The 27,515-nt window shown below is 43.4% G+C and overlaps 1 protein-coding gene across 1 annotated transcript in view; it reads left to right on the top strand.

Annotated features, from left to right (window-relative positions):
* MAP3K5 (mitogen-activated protein kinase kinase kinase 5) overlaps positions 1–27,515 on the top strand; it is a 236,192-nt gene that overhangs the window by 158,598 nt on the left and 50,079 nt on the right. Inside the window, exons 13-15 of the mRNA XM_040350503.1 lie at positions 5,060–5,155; positions 9,811–9,892; positions 12,694–12,827. Of these exons, the coding sequence (XP_040206437.1) occupies positions 5,060–5,155; positions 9,811–9,892; positions 12,694–12,827 (312 nt within the window). The remainder of the gene's footprint in view (positions 1–5,059; positions 5,156–9,810; positions 9,893–12,693; positions 12,828–27,515) is intronic.

Here is a 27,515-nt window from a genome sequence, read left to right as displayed (position 1 = left end):
AGGAAGGGCCAGGCAGCAACGAAGTCCACTATTGCAAGTTGGATTCGACAAATCATTATCCAGGCCTATGGTTCAGAAAAGAAGATCCCTCCTTTTCAGGTAAAAGCGCACTCGACTAGAGCAGTTGGTGCTTTATGGGCAGTGCATCACCAGGCCTCCATGACTCAGATCTCTAAGGCTGCTACTTGGTCTTCGGTCCATACATTTACTAAATTCTACCAGGTAGATGTGAGAGAGTATGAGGATGCCGCCTTCAGGCGTAGTGTGCTGCAGGCAGCAGTATAGATCCTCTGGCCCGATGGCGGTCTTATTTCTGATCTGTGCCTCCCTCCCCTCAATTTTAGCATTGCTATGGGATATCCCATTAAGTAATTAAGGCTCTGTGTCCCGTGATGTATGATAAAGAATATAGGATTTTTTAATACAGCTTACCTGTAAAATCCTTTTGTTGGGAATACATCACGGGACACAGAGCTCCCGCCCCTCTTCGGAGTTAAACGTGGAACACTTATTGCTTTGCTACAAAACTTAGGTACTCTCCATTTGAAAGGGGTTATATAGGGGAGGAACTCAATTTTAATTGGGTTTGCCAGTGTCCAATCACCTGTGGTGACTACATAACCCATTAAGTAATTAAGGCTCTGTGTCCCATGATGTATTCCCAAGAAAAGTATTTTACAGGTAAGCTGTAGTAAAACAAATTCTACAGTCATTAAACTCTCCATCATGGTATCCTATGTGTCTATGCATACATAGGGGTTTATTTACAAAAGGCAAATCCACTTTGCACTACAAGTGGAAACTACAAGTGCAAAGTGCACTTGAAATTGCACTGAAAGTGCACTTGGAAGTGCAGTCGCTGTAAATCTGAGGGGTAGATCTGAAATGCTGTTTTTTATTTTCCTTCCTTTGTCCCCCCGCCCCCCCCCCCGATCTACAGCACCTGCACTTCCAAGTGCACTTTCAGTGCAATTTCAAGTGCACTTTGCACTTGTAGTTTGCACTTGTAGTGCAAAGTGGATTTCCCTTTAGTAAATAACCCCGATAGACTGTTATCAGCAGTTTTGGGCAATGGCGTTTTTGAGCAGTAAAAAACAAATAAAACTAGTGCGTTCTAAAAGACGGCATTCTGAAAAACACTAAAAAAAGCCAATAAATGCTAAAAACCGCTATTGCAAAAACATTGAAAAAAGTTGAAAAACTCACTGCAAAGCTACTGGCGTTTTTATAACGTTATTTTAACGTCCAGTGTGCATGAGGCCTTAAGCTTCAAGGTAGTGCAAGTACCAGAATTTACCTTGATATCATACACCTGTGATACGTTGTATAGCAAGACTCGGATACAAAAAGGGAGAGGAAACACTTGGAGCCGTTCAGTGCACATGTACTGATTAGGAACGTGCTAACTAGAGAAGAGAACAGAGCAATGACTTAATTACTATGCCACTGTTCCTTGTCTCGTGAGCACATTGGTATGTGTTTTTGACCAGGCTCTGCCACTGAATTGGAGGGTAAGAACCTGGCTGTGTTGTCTGGAAGGAGTGTATGGATCACACAGTTGGCTAAACAGTTTTGCAAACCCTTGTCAAATAAAACAATTCCCATAAATGTATTTAAGCTGTGTATGAGCTGCTTGTGTAGAGTTGGCTACCAGATCACAGTTAGATGCAATCATTAGTTTCTAAGTGTTTCTTTTGTATGCACAGTGGGTGTCACGGCTGTAGAAGTATCTGATATACCAGCATGTTTTTTGTTAAATCAACATCTTCATCGGTTCTGAGCAAATGCTTTCAAGCCTAACCTGAAAGATAAACAATATCACCATTTATTTCAGTTTGGCCATAGCATGGGATAATTATTGTGTACTATAGATGATTATGTTGTTGTAGAGGGGCAAAGCCTTTGCAAATGTTTCACACACCAAATTTTTTCTCATCCTGATATACTGCACACATTACATTGCTGAATATTGTATTTTTCAATTATTTGTTCCTAAAACATTCCAAAATAATTGCCTGTATAAGTCCAAATCTCAAAACCAGGACAGTGGACAGTGCCAATGGGTTGTAATAGACCACATGTAACTGGTCAAGTCTACAAGATGTTCCTTGTAGCATTATATGAATGCTTAAAGTGGGTTGAAAGGCTCGTTGATTTTCGGACAACAGAACATACGATTTTTGTGGCATGCTATTCTCATGTCAAAAGTGAAGAGGTTACTAACAATTTAGAATTAGGGCCGGTTCACACTGCTGCAAATTCTATTGCGAATTTGATCCATTGCGATTGCTCAAATTCGCAAGTCATTTTACTAACAGTTTTCCATGAGTGCCATTTACATCAATGCGTTGCGAATCTAAGCTGCGTTAGCTGTGATAGTTTGATCCATGTGGAATGCGAATTCAGCTCTATAGACTGGCATTCCCTGAAATCCCAAAATTGCGGTAAAATTGCAAGATTTTGAAGCCGCAGTAGTGTGAACCGGCCCTTAAGGTAAAACATCATCTATGATTAGCCCGCCACCAAATATTCATCTTGATTCAGCACTGTGACCAAGAACAGCAGCTCTGCTCTCTCTCTCCCTGCTGGATATGGAGGCAGCAGCAGGAGCCATTGACTGCTGCTGTAAATCAAATCCAGTAAGGAGGGAACGGGGGGCAGGGCCAAGCCACGCTATGTGTGTTTATAGACACACACAGCCCAGCTCGGGTGCAAAACCGCAGTGTGTGCCCCCATAGCAAGCGCCTTGCTATGGGGGCTGACACAGAAGAGGTGGAGCCAAGATTGCCAGAGGGGCCCCCAGAGGAGGCTACTCTGTGCAAAACCATTGCACAGAGCAGGTAAGTGTAACGTGTTTGTTATTTTAATCTTTAAAAAATTGCCGTTTGGCGATGCCTGAATTTTCCATTCTGGCTTGAGTGTACCTTTAACCTAGTGGTGTATCATCCATGGGTTCAGGATGTTCATGACACACAGGCTCCGAGGTGGGGCCCACACTGACCCCACTGACCACTGATCTGACCCACACTGCACCCATGGATGATAACATTTAAAAAGTCGGGGGTGATCGGTGCAGCGGTGGGCAGACTTACAAGCACCAATCTCCCTGTGTGACTTTGATAGAGTCAACTGAAGCTAATTTTTTAATGGTTAGTGAGGTCAAGTCGGCATTCATTTTTGACAAGAGCAATTAAAGGAGCAGGATGGAAAATAGTTCTGGAACAAATTATTTTCTAAAATTATATGTGGCTTTCATTCAGGAAATTACATCCATTCCAAAATCGACTGTTAAAGGCAAGCAAAATTTTAAAATACTTTCCAACAACATTTGTGCAGTCATCAAATGTACAAAGAATTTTTGTACGAATGATCGTACAAATATTCATACTAGTGTATAGCTAGCTTTAGGCTATTTTCTCTATTGGTAAAATGTCCTTTAACTCCCATAGACAAATGTTGTAATGGCTATTTTTCTCTTAAGCCTCATACACACCGTCTGAAAATCAGAAGGGGATTGTCTTTTGACAGGCTGTTGTCAAAAATTCTTACCGTTAGTACGCTCCTTTTGACAATTGTTTTCCAAGTTTCCGAATGTTGAATGACAGGCTAGTAAATTTTTATCAAACAGCTCCACATCAGATTTTTCGGATGGTCAGTACACAAATCAGTCACGCAAAAGTCGAAAGTACAAACACGCATGCTCGGATTCAATGCTCACCAAACACAAAATTAGCAGAAGGGGCCCAACGCGTGGCGCTCAAGAGCTGAAATTCCTTGTAGTACGTCACTATGTTCGTGTTTGTGGCACAACAATGTTAGTATGCGAGACAAGATCCCGGGAAACACACCCTTTTGACAAAAATCAGACGCTCGGTTGTCCAACAATCGTACCGTGTGTACGAGGCTTTAAGCCTTTATAGGGGGTGCCAAAAGGCATGACTTTAGTTTAATTAAAGGACATTGTGGGCCATCAAAGTTTTTATATTACAAATACAGTTAAAAGAGAAGCAGCCAAAGTAGAATCCGGTGTGGATGTATAGCTAAGTGCCATTATCATAGAAGTGATAATTGAGCCCATGTGATCTAAGCAGTTGGACAAGTGGAAACATGTAATGCCGCATAAACACGGCCGTTTTTCATGTCATGGAAATAAACAACATTTTTCTCAACGTGATTCCTCTCAAGCCTGCCTTGCATACACACGATCGTGATAGAAAATGCTTGAGCAAAGCACGATAACGTACAACACGTACGACGGCATTATAAAGGGGAAGTTCAATTCGAATGGCGCCACCCTTTGGGCTGATTATGCAAATTTCCCTTCTCATAACTTGCTTCTGAGCAAGTTTTTTTCCCCCCCTCGTCAAAGCCTACACACGACCATTTTTTCACAATGAGAAAAACGACGACGTGAAAAACGTCGAGAAAAAATAGAGCATGTCCTACATTTTTAATGCCCATTTTTCTCGTCAAGAAAAATGCTCTGGAGCCTACACACGATCGTTTTTAATGACCAATTTAAAAAATTGCATTTTTCTCGTCATGAAAAACAGTCGTGTGTACGCGGCATTAATGCCAAAATGTAAGGGACCCAAGATTGAGCCCTGAGGAACACCAGACATGACTGGACTAACTTCAGACTGGAATCCGCCAAGAGAAACAAAGTGACAGCGATCGGTAATTTTTGAAAATTTCAGTGCCAATTCTGAGACTCTAAATATGGCTTAATTTACTGTACAATCAATTCACACATAACAAGCGCAATTTTTGTTCACTTTGAAAAGTGTATATGCACTTTGCTAAGTAAATGATAGGAAATAAGGTGCATGTGTTTACTTTACATACCCAGTTTTGTATCGGGGAAATAAAAGACAGGATTTTTGCTAGCACTGGATAAGTTAATTGGAGTGAGCAGAGCTCATCTTACTTACTAAGCTTACTGAACACTCGCTTTGCTAAGTGAACAGCATCTTTTCTTTTTCGTTGCCTCATAATTGATTTCCTTCTGTAAAGTAACTCATCTAAATACAGTATTGTCTATATTTTCTGTTTATTGCAGCATTTCAAAGTTTGAAGAAAGGTGCTGTTTTCTGTATGTCCTACACAATTCAGATGATTTCCAGATCTACTTCTGCACAGAGTTTCATTGTAAAAAGTATGTATATTTATATCTGTGTATTCAGTGAGTTATCTTGGCTTTTCAAGGAGGAAAATGAAACATAACAATTCTAGAAGGATTATATCATGTACAATTTCCCTTTTTATTGTGTATTATATCTTTCTTTTATAAAAGGTTCCTTATGCCACGTACACACGATCCGAAAATCGGACGACAGATTGTCCGACTTTTTCCATTTACTAGTCGCAAGTAAAAAATTGAATAGGTTACTAAAGTCACGAAAATTCTCGTACGACAGAAAAAAAATCGGAAGTGATGTCATGTGTTGTAATGTATTTGTGTTGTATTTTCGGATGACAACTGTACTGACCAAACAAAAATCGTACGATCTGGTATCGTACGAGGAAAATTTTCGTGCATGTCCGATAAAATAATATCGAATGAACTGTCATGATCGGCTCACGGAAGCCCTGTACTAACGATCCGATTATCGGACGATTCTTCCTCGGACGACATTTTTCGTACAATATTCGGATCCTGTGTACGTGGCATTAGTGTTCACCTCAGAACAAACCATGATAGACACTGGAACTAATATAATTTAATGACTACATTACATTCAATACTTATATTCAAGACAGGCGAGTCCCAGAGATAATGATATGCATCAAACCAAAAGGTGTGCAAAGTTATAGTTTGTTTTCTACAGGGCTTTTTTTCTCAGAGAAAAGGTGCAGGAACTCACCCGCCCCCTCCTAGGCCATGCCCCATCCCCGCCCGTAGAACCGCCCATCCCCATCCCCTAGAACAGTGGTTCTCAACCTTCTAGTGCCGTGACCCCTTGATAAAATTTCCCAAGTTGTGGGGACCCCTAACAGTAAAATTATTTTCATAGAGTGGGTTGAAAGCACCCAAGGCAAGACAAGTAATTTGCGCCCCTAACCTGTGGACATTTAGCGCTCCCTGATTGCCTTCCACTCGTACAATATTAAAACCCCTTATAGTACATTTTAGGATGTACCACTCTTTCTCTTTGCTCTCCTTTCTTTCCCTTTCATCTCTCTCAATCCTAATTCCTTGTTTTTTCCCCATCCCTCCCTCTGACTGTCTTTCTTGCTCTCTCTTTTTTCCCTTTCTCTCCCCTATTCTTTGTTCCTCCCCTCTTATCTCTCTTCCTGGGAGAACAGTGCGGGCTTCAGGAACAGCCCAGGATTTGGTGACCCCTGGCAAATCATCATTTGACCCCCGAGGGGGTCCCGACCCCCAGGTTGAGAACCACTGCCCTAGAACCATGCCTTTAGAAGAAGCTCAGCCCAGTTTAGCAAAGAGACAGCCCAGTCCAGCAGAGACAGCCCAGTCCAGCAGAGACAGCCCAGTCCAGCAGAGACAGCCCAGTCCAGCAAAGAGACCACCCAGCCCAGTCTAGCAAAGAGACCGTCCAGCCCAGTCCAGCAAAGAGACCGCCCAGTCCAGTCCAGCAAAGAGACTGCCCAGTCCAGTCCAGCAAAGAGACTGCCCAGTCCAGTCCAGCAAAGAGACTGCCCAGTCCAGCAAAGAGACAGCCCAGTCCAGCAGAGACAGCCCAGTCCAGCAGAGACAGCCCAGTCCAGCAGAGACAGCCCAGTCCAGCAGAGACAGCCCAGTCCAGCAGAGACAGCCCAGTCCAGCAGAGACAGCCCAGTCCAGCAGAGACAGCCCAGTCCAGCAAAGAGACCACCCAGCCCAGTCCAGCAAAGAGACCGTCCAGCCCAGTCCAGCAAAGAGACCGCCCAGTCCAGTCCAGCAAAGAGACTGCCCAGTCCAGTCCAGCAAAGAGACTGCCCAGTCCAGCAAAGAGACTGCCCAGTCCAGCAAAGAGACCGCCCAGTCCAGCAAAGAGACCGCCCAGTCCAGCAAAGAGACCGCCCAGTCCAGTCCAGCAAAGAGACCGCCCAGTCCAGCAAAATAGACAGCCCAGCCCAGCAAAGAGACAGCCCAGCCCAGCAAAGAGATAGCAATGCTTAGTCCAGCAAAGAGACAGCCCTGCTTAGTCCAGCAAAGAGACAGCTCTGCTTAGTCCAGAAAAGAGACAGCCCAGTCCAGCAGAGACAGCCCAGTCCAGCAGAGACAGCCCAGTCCAGCAGAGACAGCCCAGTCCAGCAAAGAGACCACCCAGCCCAGTCCAGCAAAGAGACCGTCCAGCCCAGTCCAGCAAAGAGACCGCCCAGTCCAGTCCAGCAAAGAGACCGCCCAGTCCAGTCCAGCAAAGAGACCGCCCCGGTCCAGTCCAGCAAAGAGACCGCCCAGTCCAGCAAAGAGACCGCCCAGTCCAGCAAAGAGACCGCCCAGTCCAGTCCAGCAAAGAGACCACCCAGTCCAGCAAAAGAGACAGCCCAGCCCAGCAAAGAGACAGCCCAGCCCAGCAAAGAGATAGCCCTGCTTAGTCCAGCAAAGAGACAGCCCTGCTTAGTCCAGCAAAGTCCAGAAAAGAGACAGCCCAGTCCAGCAAAGAGACCGCCCAGTCCAGTCCAGCAAAGAGACCGCCCAGTCCAGCAAAATAGACAGCCCAGCCCAGCAAAGAGACAGCCCAGCCCAGCAAAGAGATAGCAATGCTTAGTCCAGCAAAGAGACAGCCCTGCTTAGTCCAGCAAAGAGACAGCTCTGCTTAGTCCAGAAAAGAGACAGCCCAGTCCAGCAGAGACAGCCCAGTCCAGCAGAGACAGCCCAGTCCAGCAGAGACAGCCCAGTCCAGCAAAGAGACCACCCAGCCCAGTCCAGCAAAGAGACCGTCCAGCCCAGTCCAGCAAAGAGACCGCCCAGTCCAGTCCAGCAAAGAGACCGCCCAGTCCAGTCCAGCAAAGAGACCGCCCCGGTCCAGTCCAGCAAAGAGACCGCCCAGTCCAGCAAAGAGACCGCCCAGTCCAGCAAAGAGACCGCCCAGTCCAGTCCAGCAAAGAGACCACCCAGTCCAGCAAAAGAGACAGCCCAGCCCAGCAAAGAGACAGCCCAGCCCAGCAAAGAGATAGCCCTGCTTAGTCCAGCAAAGAGACAGCCCTGCTTAGTCCAGCAAAGTCCAGAAAAGAGACAGCCCAGTCCATCAAAGAGACAGCCCAGCCCAGTCCACCAAAGAGACAACCCAGTCCACCAAACAGACCGCCCAGCTTAGTCCAGCAAGAGACCGCCCACCTTAGTCCAGCAAAGAGACAGCTTAGTCCAGCAAGAGATTGCCCAGCTTAGCAAAGAGACCACCTAGCTTAGTCCAGCCAAGAGACCACCAAGGCCAGCCCAGTTCACAGACCACCCAGCCCAGTCTGCAGCACAACCCCATTAGTAGCATTTTGCTCACAGTCACAATAGTAACATACCAGTTTACATGACATGAGGGAGGCTAGTGAGGAGGACCGCCTGGCTACCTATCTGATCCACAATCAGATAGCATGACACTCAGTGCCAAACCGATCTCCTGGACAGCACTGAGAGGCGGGGTAGAGCCTCGGAGTACACTCCACCTTCCGCTCTCACGTGCTGCAGCTATTCGATCCCTCCGGGCAGTGGCAGTGCACAGCAGGTTACATACTGTAGGAGGAGGAGCCGGGGCTACACAGGATACAGGTGGAGTGCTCTGGCGGAGGTTCCCCCGCATTTGATCCCTCAGTGGGCAGCAGGTCAGGGCGCAGGCTATACAACAAGGAGAAGAGGAGAGGAGGGAAATTAATGCGTTCCGGTGCATTCCGCCAGAAAAAAAGCCCTGGTTTTCTATAACCCCACTATAGCATGGGCACGAAGGAGTTAAACAAAACAGGCAATAGGTCATGCTGTGTAGGGATTTTTCTTTAACCCCCCCCCCCCCCACTTATTTTAGTCTAACATTATATTCATGTGCACCTTTATCCTTTCTACTTTCACAATTCTAATGTGCACTTCATTATGTGTGAACCACAAATTAATTAAAGTAAAATAAGAGTTTTTACACCTCTTGCCTTGTGACTATATGTGACTTTATTCTGTTTTGTTGGTCCATAAGTCATAATTCAAAGAAGCTCTGACTTTATAAACAACTTGAAATCATTTTCTAATGGTTTTATAATGTAGGCTTTATCTGTGCTAGAAACAAGTACCTCTGGATGCAGAGTTAGGTCAGCCACAGATGGTTTAAATCTTGGCCGGTTCACCAGGAACCAGCCGAGATTTGAAGCATTATTGGGCAGGCTCAATGTACCAAATTGATCAATCAATCAACTTGGTCACAACCAGCCTGATGGATTCACTTGTGATTAACGCTAGCGGCTGCTCTTCTGGCAGGGATGACTTCCCCCACTTCCCTGCCGGGAGAAAACAATAGCTCGGCAGGAGGGATTCCCCCGTCAGCACTGTCTGTGTTGATGGGAGAATCATGCAATTTTCTTTCCTGTAACCTGTGGCAAGAAATAAATTTGCACCGTCTATGGCCTGCCTAAGATACCAGCTATGAAATAACTTGCATGGCCCCCTGCTTTGTGTACTTGTAAAAGCATATAAAGCAACACCTTACTCCATTATTTTTAGTACTGCTATACTGTAGGTATTTTCAACTGTACAAGATTTTCAATTATGTAATGAATAACTGTATTCAATAATAGAAATAAGGTTTGTAATGCATTGATCTGTGGTTACACCCTTTTAAATATTTAATTGTCTTGGTTATACAATCTTTTTTATTTATTTTGTTGCAGATTTTTTGATATGGTTAACAGTATTACTGAAGAAAATGGAAAACACACGGATGATGTGGATTTTGATGGCGATGCCCTTGAAGTAAATATATTTTTTTTCTTTACTTAGGCTATAGCCTTTGATTGTTTAATCATTATTTAAAGTGGTTGTGAGCCCTTACATATACCTAGTGAAGGGATCAGCCACGGGAGATACACAGATATGAAACAAATCCTCCTATATAAGTTGTAGCAGTCTATCTGCAGTCTTCTCTTTTCTACATCTGTTCAAAGTGCTGAATGTATAAGCTTGTCTAAGAGTTCAGAAAATAGGTACCGGAGAGATGAAGTTACACTCTACAGAGCTCAGGGAGGAGAGGTCTGCTTGCTGATTGGAGGGAAGGGACGTATCCCCGCCCCCCCTCCCCCCCTCACACGGCACACAGGAACAGAGCTGAGACTCCCAGTCTGCTGGAACTCCCTCCCCTGTCACTATTTTTCTTTTGGTGTCGGGAAAATTGTCAGAAGTGATTCATGTTGATAGCTGAGGAACATAGCAGCAGACAGGAACAATACTTAGTACTCTTAATTGAGACAAGTACACGCTATAGAGATGTGCTTTGTTCATATTTCATGTCTGAAGTTTACAACACTTTCTGTTCTAAGTGTTTCTTTTTCTCATTTGAATCTTTTCTTCATGGTCTCTTAATTGATCAGGTGCTCCTGTATATTCCTATATCTATGTCTGTGAATTGCTAACTAGTGCCCTTGTGAAAAACTAAAAAAAGGAAACATTTAGCTGGAGTTTACCATCATGTTGCTATCTTGGAAAATATAGATTTTGGTGCCTCACTAGTAACCTGATCATGTACTGCAGTAACTGCATTTCCATTAATTTTGTATCCTGTATTTTGATGTGGTAAAGATATGCAAAATGTTATGGTTTGCAGTCAACTACTGCAATTGTTGTGCTGCTTATTCCTTTTTTTTTCCTTAATCCTTTTTACTCCTAAAATGTAACTTCGCCTTTGCTACAAATTTGATATTTTAAGTTAGAACAGTAAAATAAAAAAATATTACCTTGTTATGTTAAAGAAGTATGGCCAAAGCTTGTTCAGTCATATTTCTCTTGTGGGTCACAGGAGTGCAGTTACTTTTCCACTTCTGTAACCCAGAATCAGCTGACACGGGCTAAATCCTGCTGTTGGCTGATGTCGCAGAGCCACTGGGTGCTGGGGGCTGTAGGTGGCGGGGGACAGTGGGTGCTGGGGGCTGTAGGTGGCGGGGGACAGTGGGTGCTGGGGGCTGTAGGTGGTGAGGGGCAGTAGGTGCTGGGGGCTGTAGGTGGTGGGGGACAGTGGGTGATGGGGGCTGTAGGTGATGGAGGGACAGTGGGTGCTGTAGGTGGTGGGGAACATTGGGTGCTGGGGGCTGTAGGTGATGGGGGACAGTGGGTGCTGGGGGCTGTAGGTGATGGGGGACAGTGGGTGATTGGGCTGTAGGTGGTGGGGGACAGTGGTTGCTGGGGGCTGTAGGTGGTGGGGGACAGTGGGTGCTGGGGGCAGTATGAAGTTGCACCCCTGGAAGCAGTATCTGCTGTCTGTGTGCAGGTTTGGGGAGCTGAAGCATTAAGGACAGAATTAACTCCTGCAGGGAAAAACTTCAGTCACTCACCTCATGGATACAGATGAAGATTCCCAGGCTGCCATCTCGGCTTCTCCTCCCAGTGCAGTCCTTTGCATTTTTGGCCAGAGAGCACACGGATGTTTGTGGGAGTCAGCCCCGCCCACCATCTCTATCCACTTGGGAGAATCTACAGGCTGCCAGCCCCTGGCGCAGGGGAAGGTGAGGGATCTGCCTGTTCCTTCTCCCCGCCCAGCTACTTTGCACCAGCAGACAACCAGGTGGACCTGTAGGAGCCACCTCTCTTTGCCACGACCTGCCAGGGGGAGACGATCCTCTGGAGGCGGCTGCTTACTACAGCCTGCAGATCGCGGAATCCAGGAGTTTGCAGGAGTTTACCCGGAGCTCATGGGTGCCTGGGAGCCTGCAGTCAAATGCGGGAGTCTCCCGCGTTTCACGGGAGACTTGAGATGTCTGGCTGAGTAACAGTTCTAAGCACAATTTTTAAGCATGCGTCCTCGGAGAGAACTGTATTGCAATGGAAGAGAAGGGCTCGGGCCAGTTCTATTATTCAGTGCTGATTACTAAGAACTAGGCCTGTCTCTGAGGCCTATTAGGCTGCAAAGTCATATTTAGGCACCCTGCATATCTGCTGTGAAAGAATTGTGGAGGCTATAAAAATAGGGTTTGTTAGTACTATAACTGAATGACTGCGTCTCTTTTTGTGACCTGTACAAAGTTTTATTTTTCTACTTTGACTTAGAATAGTCATTCTGAACTAGGGTTCAGTGGAACCCTAGGGTTCCTCCAGATGTTGCTAGGGGTTCCTTGAGGTGTGACAACTGACCTCCCATCTAATGACATCTGCATAGTTCCAGGGTAAACTCTATTTGGCAGAGCCAAGAAAAAGATGTCTGTAAAGGTGGCATTATGACCTCTACTGTAAGGGTGGGCATTCTTACCACTGACCATCAATGTAAGTGGTGTTTTCCAATGACTCCAGTTAAAAATGATTTTACCAGGGATTCCATGAGACCATTTCCTGTGGGATAAAAAGCTTGGGAAAGGCTGACTCAACATAAGCAAAGAAACATGTAAAAGTTGAGTTACCCTGTACATTTGTTTGCCTTTCATTTATATGTCTACTCATCCATCTTTCCGTGATAAATTAGTTTTGCATATTGTTTTGAAAAAAATACAACTTTTTGTAAAATGTGTATAATTACATATGCCATTCTACTTTTGTGATTAAATGAAACAACAATATTGTCCTTTGTTTAGTTTGATTATGAATATGATGAAAATGGTGACAGAGCAGTCCTGGGTAAGGGTACCCATGGAGTGGTATATGCTGGACGAGACCTCAGTAACCAAGTGAGAATTGCTATCAAGGAGGTTCCTGAGAGGGACAGCAGGTAAGTTACTACTGTAGAATGATCACTTTGAAAATGAACTGTTTATTAAAGTCACTAAGAGCTGCTGCTGAAAATAAATCAAAATAATTAATTATTAATAACATATCTAACTAACATTCAAACATTGTACTATCATTTGTTGCAGACAAAGACTGCATATAAAGCTGATGCAATGTTGTCTACTTCCCTCATCTTTATTTTAAAGCATAATTGTACATTTGGCTATACCTTCCTTTGCCAGAATTTAGTAGATGTTGTGTTGGGTGGACCCACACTGATATGGACGGGGTTAGGAAACTCCAGGTAATGGAATGGTGTAAAAAGACAGCTCATATGAATGTATGACTTGAGGAGCTATGTAGGAGTAATGCAAGCTTCTATGAAATACATGATATCACTCAAGATACCAAGGTTATAGGCACCAGGCCATCTCCTCTGGAAGCCCTGTTGCCCTAGTCCGTGGGCTTTATGTATTGCTCTATGTAGAATATTACCCTGCCAAAAACTTTTATCATTAAAAAATAATGTGTGATTGATATTTGTTTAATTTCCTGTATGTTGTACAATATAAGTGTTTCAAATGAGAGATTTTGGTAAAAGGGAAGCCTGCATGTTGCTGTACAGAGGTCTTTGAAGCTTGTTCTGCTGTTGAATTAACATTGAAATGTCGTTGATCTTTCATTTTTGGCCCTATTTCCTTAGTGCTTTGTGTGGGAAATGTTTATTAAAATGTTATTTTTAAACTTAGCATTTGCTGTGGTCATCTGGCTACAAAATGGCCCTAAAATACTTCCTTAAACTATATTTTATCAAACTGCTGAACTGCTATAGACATAGAGGATAGAAGCCAAGGAGGATAGAGGATAGAGCCAAGGAGGAGTGTGTGTACAGCCTGTGACAGAGATCTGAGCTCTGCACACTATGCATAGCACAGCCTTAAACCCTGCACTCTGTACACAGCACACCCCTGAACTCTGCACTCTGTACACAGTGCACCCATGAACTTTGCAATCTGTACATGGCCCATTCCTGAACTCCACACATAACTCACTTCTAGTATTTATTGTCCCTTTAAGATCCCCCCACACCCACAGTTCAATGCAGTTTGTTGGTGGGGTGTGGTGAGTTATTGTACCTATTCTGACAAAAAAAGAAGCCCTGGATCACTGCATATAGTCTTATAGATACAATAGAAAAAATAAATATTGTTGCGCAGACCCAACCTAAGGTGCAAAAAAAAATTAATTTTATCAGCCGCGTCTTAAGTGTGCCATACAGCACAAAACAAACATAATAGAAAAAGGAATTTTGCGCTAATTTAGAGTGATATAATGAACCACCAGTGACTAACAAACCATAAGTTAGAAACAGTTCAAAATGTGGTGGTGAAAAACCACCAGTGGTGTGAATATAGATTGTAAATAACTATTGGATATCATGAATGTCTCTGCAGTTGATATACACAATTTAACAATCTAGGCCAGCCAAAAGGTTTAAAGCAGTCCACAGGTGTAGTGATGAAAGAAATCTCAGGTAACGGTGATGGCAACCACGGGGTGAACACGTCCCTATCGTGACGAAACGTCGGGAGGAGACGCCCTGACGTTACCGCGTTTACTAGTGTAAGGATCCGGATACTCCGGACGTACGCCAACACACAGTCCGGCCGGCTGTGTTTTTTGCTCTGCTGTTTCTACTTTTTATGCCCGCTTGATGCCTATTTTAATCTTCGGAATGTAAGTAAGCATTCGGCTGTTCTATGTTTTAAATAAATCAGCGCAGAATTACGCTATATTCCCCTCTTGGTGTTTCTTTACATATCTGTGGAGCTTGGATTTAAACGGTGATTACTAATGAATGGAGAGTTCCCCTATTGGGATATCGCTAGTTGAAGATAACCATTTGAGCTGCTGCTGGATCTGATTTTTTATGCTGTATATTTACTGAATTCTGGTAAGAGTAAGTATTATCTGTGGTGGAGGTCTCCTGTTTGTTCTGAACACAGCGTGGTTGCCATCACCGTTACCTGAGATTTCTTTCATCACTACACCTGTGTACTGCTTTAAACCTTTTGGCTGGCCTAGATTGTTAAATTGTGTATATCAACTGCAGAGACATTCATGATATCCAATAGTTATTTACAATCTATATTCACACCACTGGTGGTTTTTCACCACCACATTTTGAACTGTTTCTAACTTATGGTTTGTTAGTCACTGGTGGTTCATTATATCACTCTAAATTAGCGCAACTTCCTTTTTCTATTAGTCTTAGGCCTCGTACACACGACCAGTTTCCTCGGCAGAATTCAGCTTCCGACCGAGTTTCTGGCTGAATTCTGCCGAGGAAACTGGTCGTGTGTACACTTTCGGCCGAGGAAGCCGACGAGGAGCTCGGCGAGGAAATAGAGAACATGTTCTCTATTTCCTCGTTGTTCTATGGGAGCTCTCGCCCCGCCGAGCTCCTCGGCGGCTTCAGTGCTGAACTGGCCGAGGAACTCGATGTGTTTGGCACGTCGAGTTCCTCGGCCGTGTGTACGAGGCTTGATAGATACAACTGGCCCCTTGAGGGCAACCATAATGCTGATGCGGCCCGCAATGAAATTGAGTTTCACAGTCCTGATCTATAACAACGTTAACGTTATACATTACCAACAGACAAAAATGTATGTGATTAATGTATGTGATTAAAGGGATTAAAGGGATTGTAAAGGTAATTTTTTTATTTTCTAAATAGGTTACTTTAGGCTAGTGCATTGTTGGTTCACTTATCTTTTCCTTCATTTTCTTTGTCTGAATTTCTCACTTCCTGTTCCTCCTCAGTAAGGTGTACAGTAAGCTGTTCTAAATTACTTTCCACCACTCGGATGATGGTGGAAAGCTTACTGAGGAGAAACAGGAAGTGAGAAATTCAAACAAAGAAAAAAACATTTAGAAGGGAAATCGAAGGAAAAGGTAAGTGAACCAACAATGCACTAGCTTAAAGGAACCAATTTATAAAAATAAAAGACGAACCTTTAATACAACCCCTTTAAGGTTGCAAACATGTAGTTAGTGCTGCACTGTTTTCAGTATCACATTATACACAAATAAAATAAAATCCCTTACATGTGTGCACATGGAAACTATGAATGACATTTGTACTGTATGGCCTCGTACACACGACTGAGAAACTCGTCGTAAAAGACACATCGTTTTCCTAGACGAGTTCCTTGTCTGGCTTGTCGAGAATCTTGTCAAGCTTTCTTTGCGTACACACTGTCAAGACAAAATCTCGTCGTTCTCAAACGCGGTGACGTACAACACGTACGACGGCACTATAAAGGGGAAGTTTGATTTCACTGGCGCCACCCTTGGGGCTGCTTTTACTAATCTCATGTTACTGCGTGTTAAGTAAAAGTTTGGTGAGAGACGATTCGCGCTTTTCAGTCTGTTACAGCGTGACGAATGTGCTATCTCCATTACAAACGCTACTTTTACCGAAGGTGCGCTCCCGTCTCATACTTTATTCTGAGCATGCGCCGGTTTCTAAGCATACGCACGAACGTGTTTCTCGTCGTAAACCAGCCCGATGAGGAACACAACAAGGAAATTGAGACTCCCGACGAGAAAAAAAACGCAGTTTTTTTTTTTACAATTTTTAAAGGCAATTTTTTTACAGTTGTCAGTGGGAAGCCGATTGACAGCTGATGACTCAGAATGTGCAGCGTGCTGTGCATTGCAGGGCGTTTGGCAGGGCAAACACCCTGCAAATTCTTTGTTCCCCGAATTTGCTGAACAGCCAATGTTCGGCCCGATCTCATGTCCGTGGGAATTTTTACACCATATATAGTATATATATATATTGGCCCGGATTCACGTAGCACTTATGCCCACGTATCTCGAGATACGCCGCGTAAGTGCACATTTGCGCCGTCGTATCTATGCGCCTGACTCTGAAAGCAAGATACGCCTGAAAATAGGCTTCATCCGACCGACGTAAGTTTCCTACGCCGTCGTATCGTGGGCGCATATTTACGCTGGCCGCAAGGGGCGCTCCCATTGATTTACGATTTGAATATGCAAATGAGTGAGATACGCCGATTCACGTACGTAGTTGCGCACGGCGCATAATATACGCGGTTTGCATAAGGCTTACGTCCGGCGTATAGTTATTCCCCATCTATGAGGCGCAACTCAAGCAAAGGTATGGACCAGGGAACAGCCGTCGTATTTTACGTCGTAGTACGTGAATAGGGCTGGGCGTAGGTTATGTTCACGTCGTAGGCAGTGATCCGTCATATCTTGGGGAGTAGTTTCGACATGATTCTGCGCATACGCACTGGGTTGCGTCCACGGGACGGCGCATGCGCCGTACGTTATTCGTATCTTTATGACGCTCAGCCCATCATTTACATGGGGTCACGCCTCATTAGCATGGCTCACGCCCACTGCCACTTACGACGAGTTACGCCGAGGGAACCCAGCGTAGATTAGGGAGCAAGTGCTTTGTGAATACTGTGCTCGCCGCTTTGCGCTACGTCAGCGTAGCGTATATTCGATACGCTACGCCGGCATAACTATGCGCCAAGGTATGTGAATCCGGGCCATAGTATATATATTTTACCATAAATGACGCAGGTATATGGAAGTGGCTGGTTGATTTTATTTTACATTAACTTTAAAGAAATGATACCTTTCCCTGACATGCGTGTCCATTCAACTCACCAATATATGGCTTGCTTCAATCATATATTTAGGGTACATGATCTGCGCACAATCCAATTAAGCAACCAGTGTATTGAAATTTAAATTAAAATCACAAATAACGAATTTCAAACCACCAATTCTTTCTTTAAATCTCATAAAATATTAATGACTTCAATTTGCTATATTCTACAGTATGTTGTTATAACATAAATTGATTGTAGAGTAAGTTTTAGAAGGCATGTGTTAAGTGTTAAAAAAAAAATATGCACAATGTAATCCACCAGAACTAGTTTAATAAATCGAGTGCTGAACATAGATTAATATTTCCCGAAGTATTGCTCAAGTTTAGATATAAAAATAGAGATGTTGAAAAATTGAAGTACTTTCCAAAAAAAATGTTGGCAGTTCTGCATGCAGAGTTGTGAGAATGAAGTAGAGTACATGACTCATCCTGCTGAATGCCAGGCTGAAATTCCATATAGCGAACAGGGTTTGGAAATCATGCTGAATGTTCATGACACTATACTAAAAGTAATAAATGCTTACTTGTGGTAAAGTAGTGATTTTAAAAGTGTTTTTTCATAATTATGGTATGCTCCCCACCTATATCCACTTGTAATAAGCAGTGGGGGGCATACATCAGGGTATTAATTATGCCAGACTTTAATTATTACTTTTAAAAGCAGTTACCGTATATACTCGAGTATAAGCCTTCCGGAATATAAGCCGAGGCACCTAATTTTACCACAAAAAACTGGGAAAACGTATTGACTCGAGTATAAGTCTAGGGTGTCCATGTGCATGCCTCACTGTGTCCATGCCTCGCTGTGTCCATGCCTCACTGTGCCCATGCCTCACTGTGCCCATGCCTCACTGTAACCATGTCTCACTGTGTCCATGACTAGACTGACTAACATGGGAGTCTATGAAAGGGGTGCCCAGGTTTGAAAAATTGGTGCTCCCCAGGTGTAACAAACTTTACAAACTTGTAGAGGAGAAATGGGGCTACATGTGAGGCAAGTTACGGGTCCAGGGGACCTACGACCGTCCGGTACCGGGTCCCCAAATTCACCAAAGAAATTACTGTTTAACATGGTAGTCTATGGAAGGGGTAGCTCCCCTGTACAACAAACTTTGCACACTTGTAGAGGAAGAGTGGGGTTATATGTGTGCCAACCAAAAAGAAGGTACAGCGCTGATGTGAATGAAACAAATTGTGAATGAACAATACAGTTATGAAAAATAATCAGTGACTGAATAAATAAATTAGATGTTGATAAAAATAGTTCATGAAAATATCAAAAAGTGAATGTACTGATCCTTCACCAATCAGGAATTAAGTATAAGTGACAAAAATAGCAAATATAAATCAGTGAAAAAAGAGTCCAATGATAAAAAAGGCAAAATTCTTATTTCTTAATCTTCCACCAAGTATAACACCCGTGTGATGGTATTCCAATCTGCTTACCAGATTAACTGACCGTGATTGCGGTCAGATAAAGCCCAGAGATCTTTTAGAGTCCTCTCAAGTGGACTATATGACAACAGGTTATACAGATCAAATAATCGGATCATCTACTGCTCCAAAGCTCCAGATGGAATAGGGATACGCTCATATATTCAAAGAAAAGAAGAAACGAGAAAAAGCTCCATGGTGAAGTACTGTATGTAAGGTTGGTTTATTGAGGGAATGGTAACACTTACAATTCAGACGATATAGACAGGCTTGTCACAAATCCCAGCGCATGCAACGCGAACTGACAATCGAATCCTGGTAGCTGTGTTCAGTGTGTTCACACTGAACACAGCTACCAGGATTCGATTGTCAGTTCGCGTTGCATGCGCTGGGATTTGTGACAAGCCTGTCTATATCGTCTGAATTGTAAGTGTTACCATTCCCTCAATAAACCAACCTTACATACAGTACTTCACCATGGAGCTTTTTCTCGTTTCTTCTTTTCTTTGAATATATGAGCGTATCCCTATTCCATCTGGAGCTTTGGAGCAGTAGATGATCCGATTATTTGATCTGTATAACCTGTTGTCATATAGTCCACTTGAGAGGACTCTAAAAGATCTCTGGGCTTTATCTGACCGCAATCACGGTCAGTTAATCTGGTAAGCAGATTGGAATACCATCACACGGGTGTTATACTTGGTGGAAGATTAAGAAATAAGAATTTTGCCTTTTTTATCATTGGACTCTTTTTTCACTGATTTATATTTGCTATTTTTGTCACTTATACTTAATTCCTGATTGGTGAAGGATCAGTACATTCACTTTTTGATATTTTCATGAACTATTTTTATCAACATCTAATTTATTTATTCAGTCACTGATTATTTTTCATAACTGTATTGTTCATTCACAATTTGTTTCATTCACATCAGCGCTGTACCTTCTTTTTGGTTGTAATTTTTTTGCTTTGGGTATTTAGAGCAATAGGTACCAGCTGCTTTTGTCACTTATTATTTTCACAATTTTTCATCACGTATTAGCGCAGTGTTTTCCTTTGGTTTTTTCCTTAGGATTCTTTTACATTTATATGTGTGCCAAGTTTGGGGTCCAGGGGACAGATGGCTGGCCGGTACCGTGTCCCCAAATCTGGGAGATCAGGTGCAAAAAGGTGACTCGAGTATAAGCCGAGGGGGGCATTTTCAACCCAAAAAAATGTGCTAAAAAACTTGGCTTATACTCGAGTATATACAGTATATTGCATTATTATATCTGAATGATTAAATCACAATACAAGTTTCACTGCAAAAGAACTAGGTGGGGTCTGTTGCTTATTAATACTAAAGAATTGTTTCCTTACATACTCTACTTTTACTTTAAAGTTTAAATCCAAATTTTTTATCTTGAGAAGATACATTTTACAGAAGTCTGCTGCCCAGGTCCCTCAACAGAGTTGTTTCCAGTTGCAAGGGAGCAGAAATCCAATGCTACATACTATACGTGCCTGCACCCCCCAGTCATGTCTCCTTGAGACTCCTGTTCTGGATCATGAGAGAACCATGCAGCTACACAAAAGTCGAGAGAAGACTTGGACAGTCACGTGACCATGGATTTAGGTGAGTAAAAGGGACAATTAAGCCTCGTACACATGACCGGGAATCTCGTCAGGAAAAAATATATTTTTTTCTCGACAGGAATCTTGTCAAGCTTGACGGGATTCTTGTCTAGCTTTCCTTGCATTCACACTGTCAATTCAAAATCTTGTAGTTTCTAAAACGCGGTGACATACAACACGTACGGCGGCAGTATAAAGGGGAAGTTCGATTCCACTGGCGCCACCCTTCGGGCTGCTTTTGCTAATTTCGTTTTACCGCATGTTAGTTAATGTTTGGTGAGAGACGATTCGCGCTTTTCAGCCTCGTGCTTTTCAGTCTGTTACAGCGTGACGAATGTGCTATCTCCATTACGAATGCTAGTTTTACCAGAAGGAGCGCAGCCCTCTCATACTTGATTCTGAGCATGCGCGTTTTTTTAAGCATACACACGACCGGTTTTCTCGTCGTAAACCAGTCTGACGAGAATCACGACGAGAAAATTGAGACTCCTGACAAGAAAATAGAGAGCAGGTTCTCCATTTTTCTCGTTGAGATTCACGGCTGTTTTCTCGACGGGAAACCATACACAAACGGTTTTCTCAGCAAAAAGCTCTGCCAGCAGTTGTACGAGGCTTTAGTTCATTTCTATGCCCGCTATTTGTTTTTTTTTGTCAGGCAATGAGCTGAATGAGTCGTAGTGGGTAGAGAACTCCTCCCTGCTAAGACATTGTATTCTGACAGTGGGACTTTTTTTCTTAAAAACCTGTTCAACAGAAGTTGATTGTTAGATCGACTTCTGTCGAGCAAGAATGGCCACGCATGGACTGAAATTTGGCCAGTCCCTGCTGAACTGGCCAACTTTGATTCCCCAATGGCCAGCTTTTTTTATTGAGCGCTCTGTGTCTTGCTAGAGGCTGGTATAGCCACTAGCAATAATCACTGTGTTGTCCCTGGGGGGGGGGGGGGGCACAGTAGCCCAATGGGAAGGATTCCCCTGTTCCCCTGCCGACACTGTCTGTGTTGATGGGGGAATCAAGCGATTGCAGGAAAGAAAATCACTCCATCTATAGCCATCACTCCATCTATAGCCATCACTCCATCTATAGCCGGCCTAATCTTCATAAGTAGAAAGTACTAAGTAAACTTGATCAGCAAGAGTATTCTTTTCAGAAGGAGACATCAGAAGTGGCATTTACATTGCTTCACTAAATGTACTGCCATACGACTAGTTAAGTTTGATCTGTTTCCCTATAATTGAAAAAGATATAAACCTCTATTTGTGTTGATTATTTTCTATACTTCTATATCAGGGGTGCCCAACCTTTTGAAGCACGAGGGCCACTTAAGCGACTTGGTAACCGGTCGCGGGCCACAATAAACGGAGCGGGCGGATGGCAGGTCCAGGTCTGCTCTGCATATGCAGAGCAGACACGGACACAGCCCACTATGCTCCTTTTTAGCGGATCAGATCCGCTACTCCTTAGAGGTGAATGGGGGGTCCAATTGGGTCGAACTGACCATGTGAAAGGGGCCCAAGGCTTCTTTGACACTGATGCGATGTGATTTACCAACGCAGCGTACCTTTGGCTTTCCTGCACTTTGCAATAGACATCCATTATAGTCTGCATGTTTGGTGCATTTTCAGAATATGTATGGCTCAGTGCAGGTAACCCGCAGGTGTGCTGCTCTGCATCTTCAGGTCAGTTTGAAAGCAGCCCAGTAACCACTGCAGAACAAATATATGCACATATATACACTGTGATTTTAGTAATAAACTGTCCTTTAACCTCTTGACCACTGGGCACTTAAACCCCCTTCCTAACCAGACCAATTTTCAGCTTTCGGTGCTCTCACAATTTGAATGACAATAACTCAGTCATACAACATTGTGCCCATCTGAAATTGTTGTCCTTTTTTTCACACAAATAGAGCTTTCTTTTGGTGGTATTTGATCACCTCTGGGTTTTTTATTTTTTGCGCTATAAAAGAAAAAAAACTGAAAATTCTGTAAAAATAAAAAAAAATTCTCGTTTCTGTCATATTAGCAGGTATTGCGGAGTATTGGGGGTATTGCAGAGTATTGGGGGTATTGCAGAGTATGGGGGGTATTGCAGAGTATGGGGGGTATTGCAGAGTATGGGGGGTATTGCAGAGTATGGGGGGTATTGCAGAGTATTGGTGTTATTGCAGAGTATTGGTGTTATTGCAGAGTATTGCGCAGGGAGGGATGGCTGGATCTGTGACTGCATTTGTCACAGATCCAGCCCACAGCAGCTGCTGCTGCTTCCGCTCTCCCCCCTCTCCTCTCACACTGTACCGATCGGTACAGAGAGGAGAGGGAGGAACCGGCGTCATGACATGACGCCGGTTTGTTTACAAGTGATCGCTCCGTCATTTGACGGAGCGATCACGTGGTAAACGGCCGCTATCAGCGGCAATTTACCGCGATCTGTGATGCGCCGGGTCTTCTAGACCCGGCGCTCACAGATGATTCCGGGAGCGCGCCCCAGGGGGCGCTCGAGTGAAGGATTCTGGGAGGACATCCCAGGGACGTCCTCCCAGAATAACTCCACCGCGCTGTAGACGTCTTTTGTCTATGGGGCGGTGGGGAAGTGGTTAATAACAGTATTCTATTCCATCCCAGAGCAGGAGGTCGGGGGCCACATCAGAGGGCTCCGCGGGCCACTGGTTGGGCACCCCTGTTCTATATGATTGCATGTATGCTGAAATTATAAATATATATATATATATATATATATATATATATATATATATATATATATATATATATATATATATAGATACTGATGATAAGTAAAATGAGAGAGAGAACGTTGTGTAATATATTATGTGGAATGCAAGTCACGACTTTAAAGACATTGCACTGTGACACAGTTGCGATCATTCGTATTCAGTTTATTTATTTTTTGTCTGATGTACTCTAGCATTCCCCCTTAGGCTCGTCTAGTTGCTCACAGCACGGGGGAGGGAAAAACACAAGCAAAAAGTAAAAAAGTGTGCCAGTATAGAAAGACGCCAGCAAGAATTTGTGTTGGGTTTGAATAAGTCTGGAAATCTGTATTGTAATCTAATGTGTTATCTTTTGTAGCATGATGCATACCTATGTACTGGTTCTACTGGCAGATCATCTTTATTGTGTCTGGTGTGTTTAATGCCAGCCCTGGCAAGCCAGAGCAGAGTATATTGAATTAGTATAATTATAAAGAGAAATATTGTATTTGTGTTCACCAACAGCATCTAGAGAGGCAATGCAGGTTATTGCCAGTTCATGTTGACGGTTCTTAGCAGTGAACATTGTGGTACTGTATTGTGCTGATCTTGTTAAAGCAATATTAAACCCCAAATCATAACAATGTAATATATTGCAGCTCGCTAATAATTGGATGTGGTGGCTGCATTAACTTTCTTTATTTAGGCTTCCCTGGAGATCTGACCAGTAATTCACGTCCTGTGTTAGGCCTAATTCACACGAGGCGGACTCCGTTGCTACGGAGTCTGCCTGCTCTCGCCAGCTCAGCGGGAGATCAGTCCGCAGATCTCCGCTAAGGCCTCGTACACACGACCGAGGAACTCGACGGGCGAAACACATTGTTTTGCTCGTCGAGTTCCTTGTTAGGCTGTCGAGGAACTCGACGTGCCAATTTTCTCCATTCCCGTCGAGGAAAAAGAAGACATGCTCTCTTTTTGGCTTGACGAGTTCCTCGACAGTTTCCTCGTCGAAAAATGTACACACGACCAGTTTCCTCGGCAAAAAAAAAAAAAACAGCAAGTTTCTTGCTGGTTTTTGCCGAGAAACTCGGTCATATGTACGAGGCCTGAGCCAACGGATGACAAACTCCTCTCTGCTCATCGAGCGGGAAGGGGCTTGTCGGGCACCGCTGTCTCCTATGGAGCGATCTGATGAAAACGGACAGTATGTCCATTTTCATCAGATCTTACCCGATCTGATCCGCCATGGATGGATGGGGACGTGCCCCCATACGTCTGTTTTTAGCAGATCGAATAGGGTCGGATGCCAGCGGACATGTCTCCGCTGACATCCGACGCTCCATAGGGATGCATGGAGCGGCCGTTCAGGTCCGCCGTCAAAACTGACAGGCGGACCCAAACGGTCCGTCCGTGTGAATGAGGCCTTAGAGTGCCCCCACTCTGGATGAATGAACACAGGAGGCACCTTTGGACAGCAGCATTGTCAGTCTGGGGGGAGGGGAGTGGTGGATGCATCCGCAGATTTAAATACACTAACAAATTGAAGCCAAACTCAGTCACAGCTATTTTTTTTTCCTTTTGAGATAAATATTTTACATAAATTAATAAAAGTTGATCATTATAAGCATCCCTGTCAGTGTTAAATGGTTTGTCTCTTCCCTGCAACTGCAAGAAAGCTTGTTCTTTTGAAAAAGCAGCAGACTTACTGGTTGGATCATCAGTTAAAAATAGAAGAAAGAATGCCTAAAAAAAATAAACTAATGCAGCCATCACATCTAAGAACTGGTAAGCTACAATATAATAAATGTTTGCTTTTGGGTTTAATACAACTTTAAGCTTTGAATTATTTCTAAATAAAGCCCTTTAGACTAGTGGTACATAAAGAATGTTTTTATGAATGTTTACACTTGTAGATTACTTTCCTATGGTGCACTTAGGGAATAATTCAGGCTATAATGGCCTTATGTAAGAGCAAACATAATGCTTGTATTCATAACTGTAGTACTGTATACTCTTTCAAGGGGAGGTGTAGTATAAAATATACACAGCAGTTCAGGTTAAAGTCACAGAGAATGTATCCAGACCCTGTGTTTGGATGCTGAGTTGTAACATCTCCCAGGCCACACCAAGGCATCCACTAGAAATTTACAATGTAAACTACATTTAGCCTTATTAAATACCATGTAGAAAATATGCATTAAAATATACATATAAAACGTTCCAGCTAGAAATGCACTATAAAAACAGAAAATATGGGGTTGATTTACTAAATTTGCAGTTGCACTCAGCAAGTGCAATTGTTCCAGAGCTTAGTAAATGGGGTAAAACTTCACTTTGCAAAGAATACCCAATCACATGCAAATAAAATTGAAAGCGGAATTCCACTTTAAGCACTCCTCACCCCCTTACATGCCACATCTGGCATGTAGCTTTTTTTGGGCCCCTTTCTCCCTGCAATCTTCTGGGACACGTCACTGATCCCAGAAGATTGCCTGGCCAATAGCAAAGTGCCGTATGACTTGCGAATGCGCAGTGCGACTCACACATGTGCGGGTCACGCCTGGCCGTGAACCCGCAACCTGTCACAGCTGGGTGCCCACAATTGCTATGATGGTGCTGCGGAGAGGAGGGGGCGAGGAGCGAGGCTCCAGGCGGCTGCATCGCTGGACCGTGAGACAGATAAGTGTCTGTTTATTAAAAGTCAGCAGCTACACTTTTTGTAGCTGCTGACATTTAATAAACTAAAAAACGGATGGAACTCCGCTTTGAAAACTGCATTTTTGCTTGCACATGATTGGATGATGAAAGTCAGCAGAGCTTCTACTCAATTACTACGCTCTGGGGCACCTTCACTTGCAGGAATCCCATTACTCTCTGCCTTGTAAACAACACAGGAATTGAGAGGAAAACTCTGAACCAGTAATCTCTTCATTTTTGATATGAGACTAGCATGCAAAAAGAAAACCAAACAATGATTTGTCTGATAATCTCATCATGTGTACCAGGCATTAGTTATTTTTTTTACTTAACCTCTCAGCTAGAAAACAGCCATAATAAATTAGAATCACTTGCAGAATTGAGCGATAACGATTTGTGGGGAAATTCGTCATCAAACACTGAAAGTAATGAGAGCGACAATTCTGCAACTGAGCAAATTTCAGTGTTTTTGATTTGATTACATTATTGAATAAATTGTATTATTATATTATTATTTGTTATAGTTATTTATTAAAAATAGATGGTAATTCAAGTAAATGCGCCCTCCTGATCACCACCGCTGCGCTATAGAGGATAGATGAATAAAAGCTGCTGTTTTAAATAAAGTGAATATGAAAACAAGATGTATATAAAAATTATGTGATTGAACTTACAAAAATTATATATACTAAACAGCGCTCACGTATGTGATGAACATACACATAAACATAAATATAGTGACAAATAAATAAATAGATATTATTAAATGTCCAAAGTACTAAGTAGATAAACCCGTGAATAAATAAGGTGATAAAGTATAAAGTTCATAAATGGTAAAAAAGATCTTGTAATCTTCAAAATCTTCCACCACACCAGAAGTGATCAGTGAATCCTCCACCCATCAAAATGGTCACTCACCAAAACGATTTGCCTCACACTCTCGTGTTTTGGCAAAAACAGCATAAAGGATTTTCCAAATCAGATATAGAATTTTCCAAATAAAATCGTAAACACTCCGTCTACACCACAGTGATTAGATTGGCAGTCATTAGATGCGATGGCTGCATTCATTTTTACTTCTTCATGACTTCATTTTCAGGAAGTACAGAAAACACCTGCTGATCCTGCCAATAATGCAGTGTCCTTGTCACTTCCTGTGGGCTGACGTCCTCGAAAAAATGCTTTACGCTAAGAGCTCGCGAAAAGTCCGCCGATACGTTCAGCGCGTTCAGCGCGTGTGTGAACTGTCTGCCAGGCTGAGGTTAGTCTAACCTCAGCCTGGCAGACAGTTCACGCACGCGCTGGACGTATCGGCGGACTTTTCGCGTCTGCGCAGTTCTCGGCATCCAGCTCCACACTACCCATTCAAAAGACCGGTTTATCCGCATGCGTGAGCTCTTAGCGTAAAGCATTTTTTCGAGGACGTCAGCCCACAGGAAGTGACAAGGACACTGCATTATTGGCAGGATCAGCAGGTGTTTTCTGTACTGCCTGAAAATGAAGTCATGAAGAAATAAAAATG

The sequence above is a fragment of the Rana temporaria genome, chromosome 4 (genome assembly GCF_905171775.1).
Source record: "Rana temporaria chromosome 4, aRanTem1.1, whole genome shotgun sequence".
In the NCBI taxonomy this organism is placed as follows: domain Eukaryota; kingdom Metazoa; phylum Chordata; class Amphibia; order Anura; family Ranidae; genus Rana; species Rana temporaria.
The sequence above is the reverse complement of the archived record's forward strand: the minus strand, read 5'-3'. Positions and strand labels throughout refer to the sequence as shown.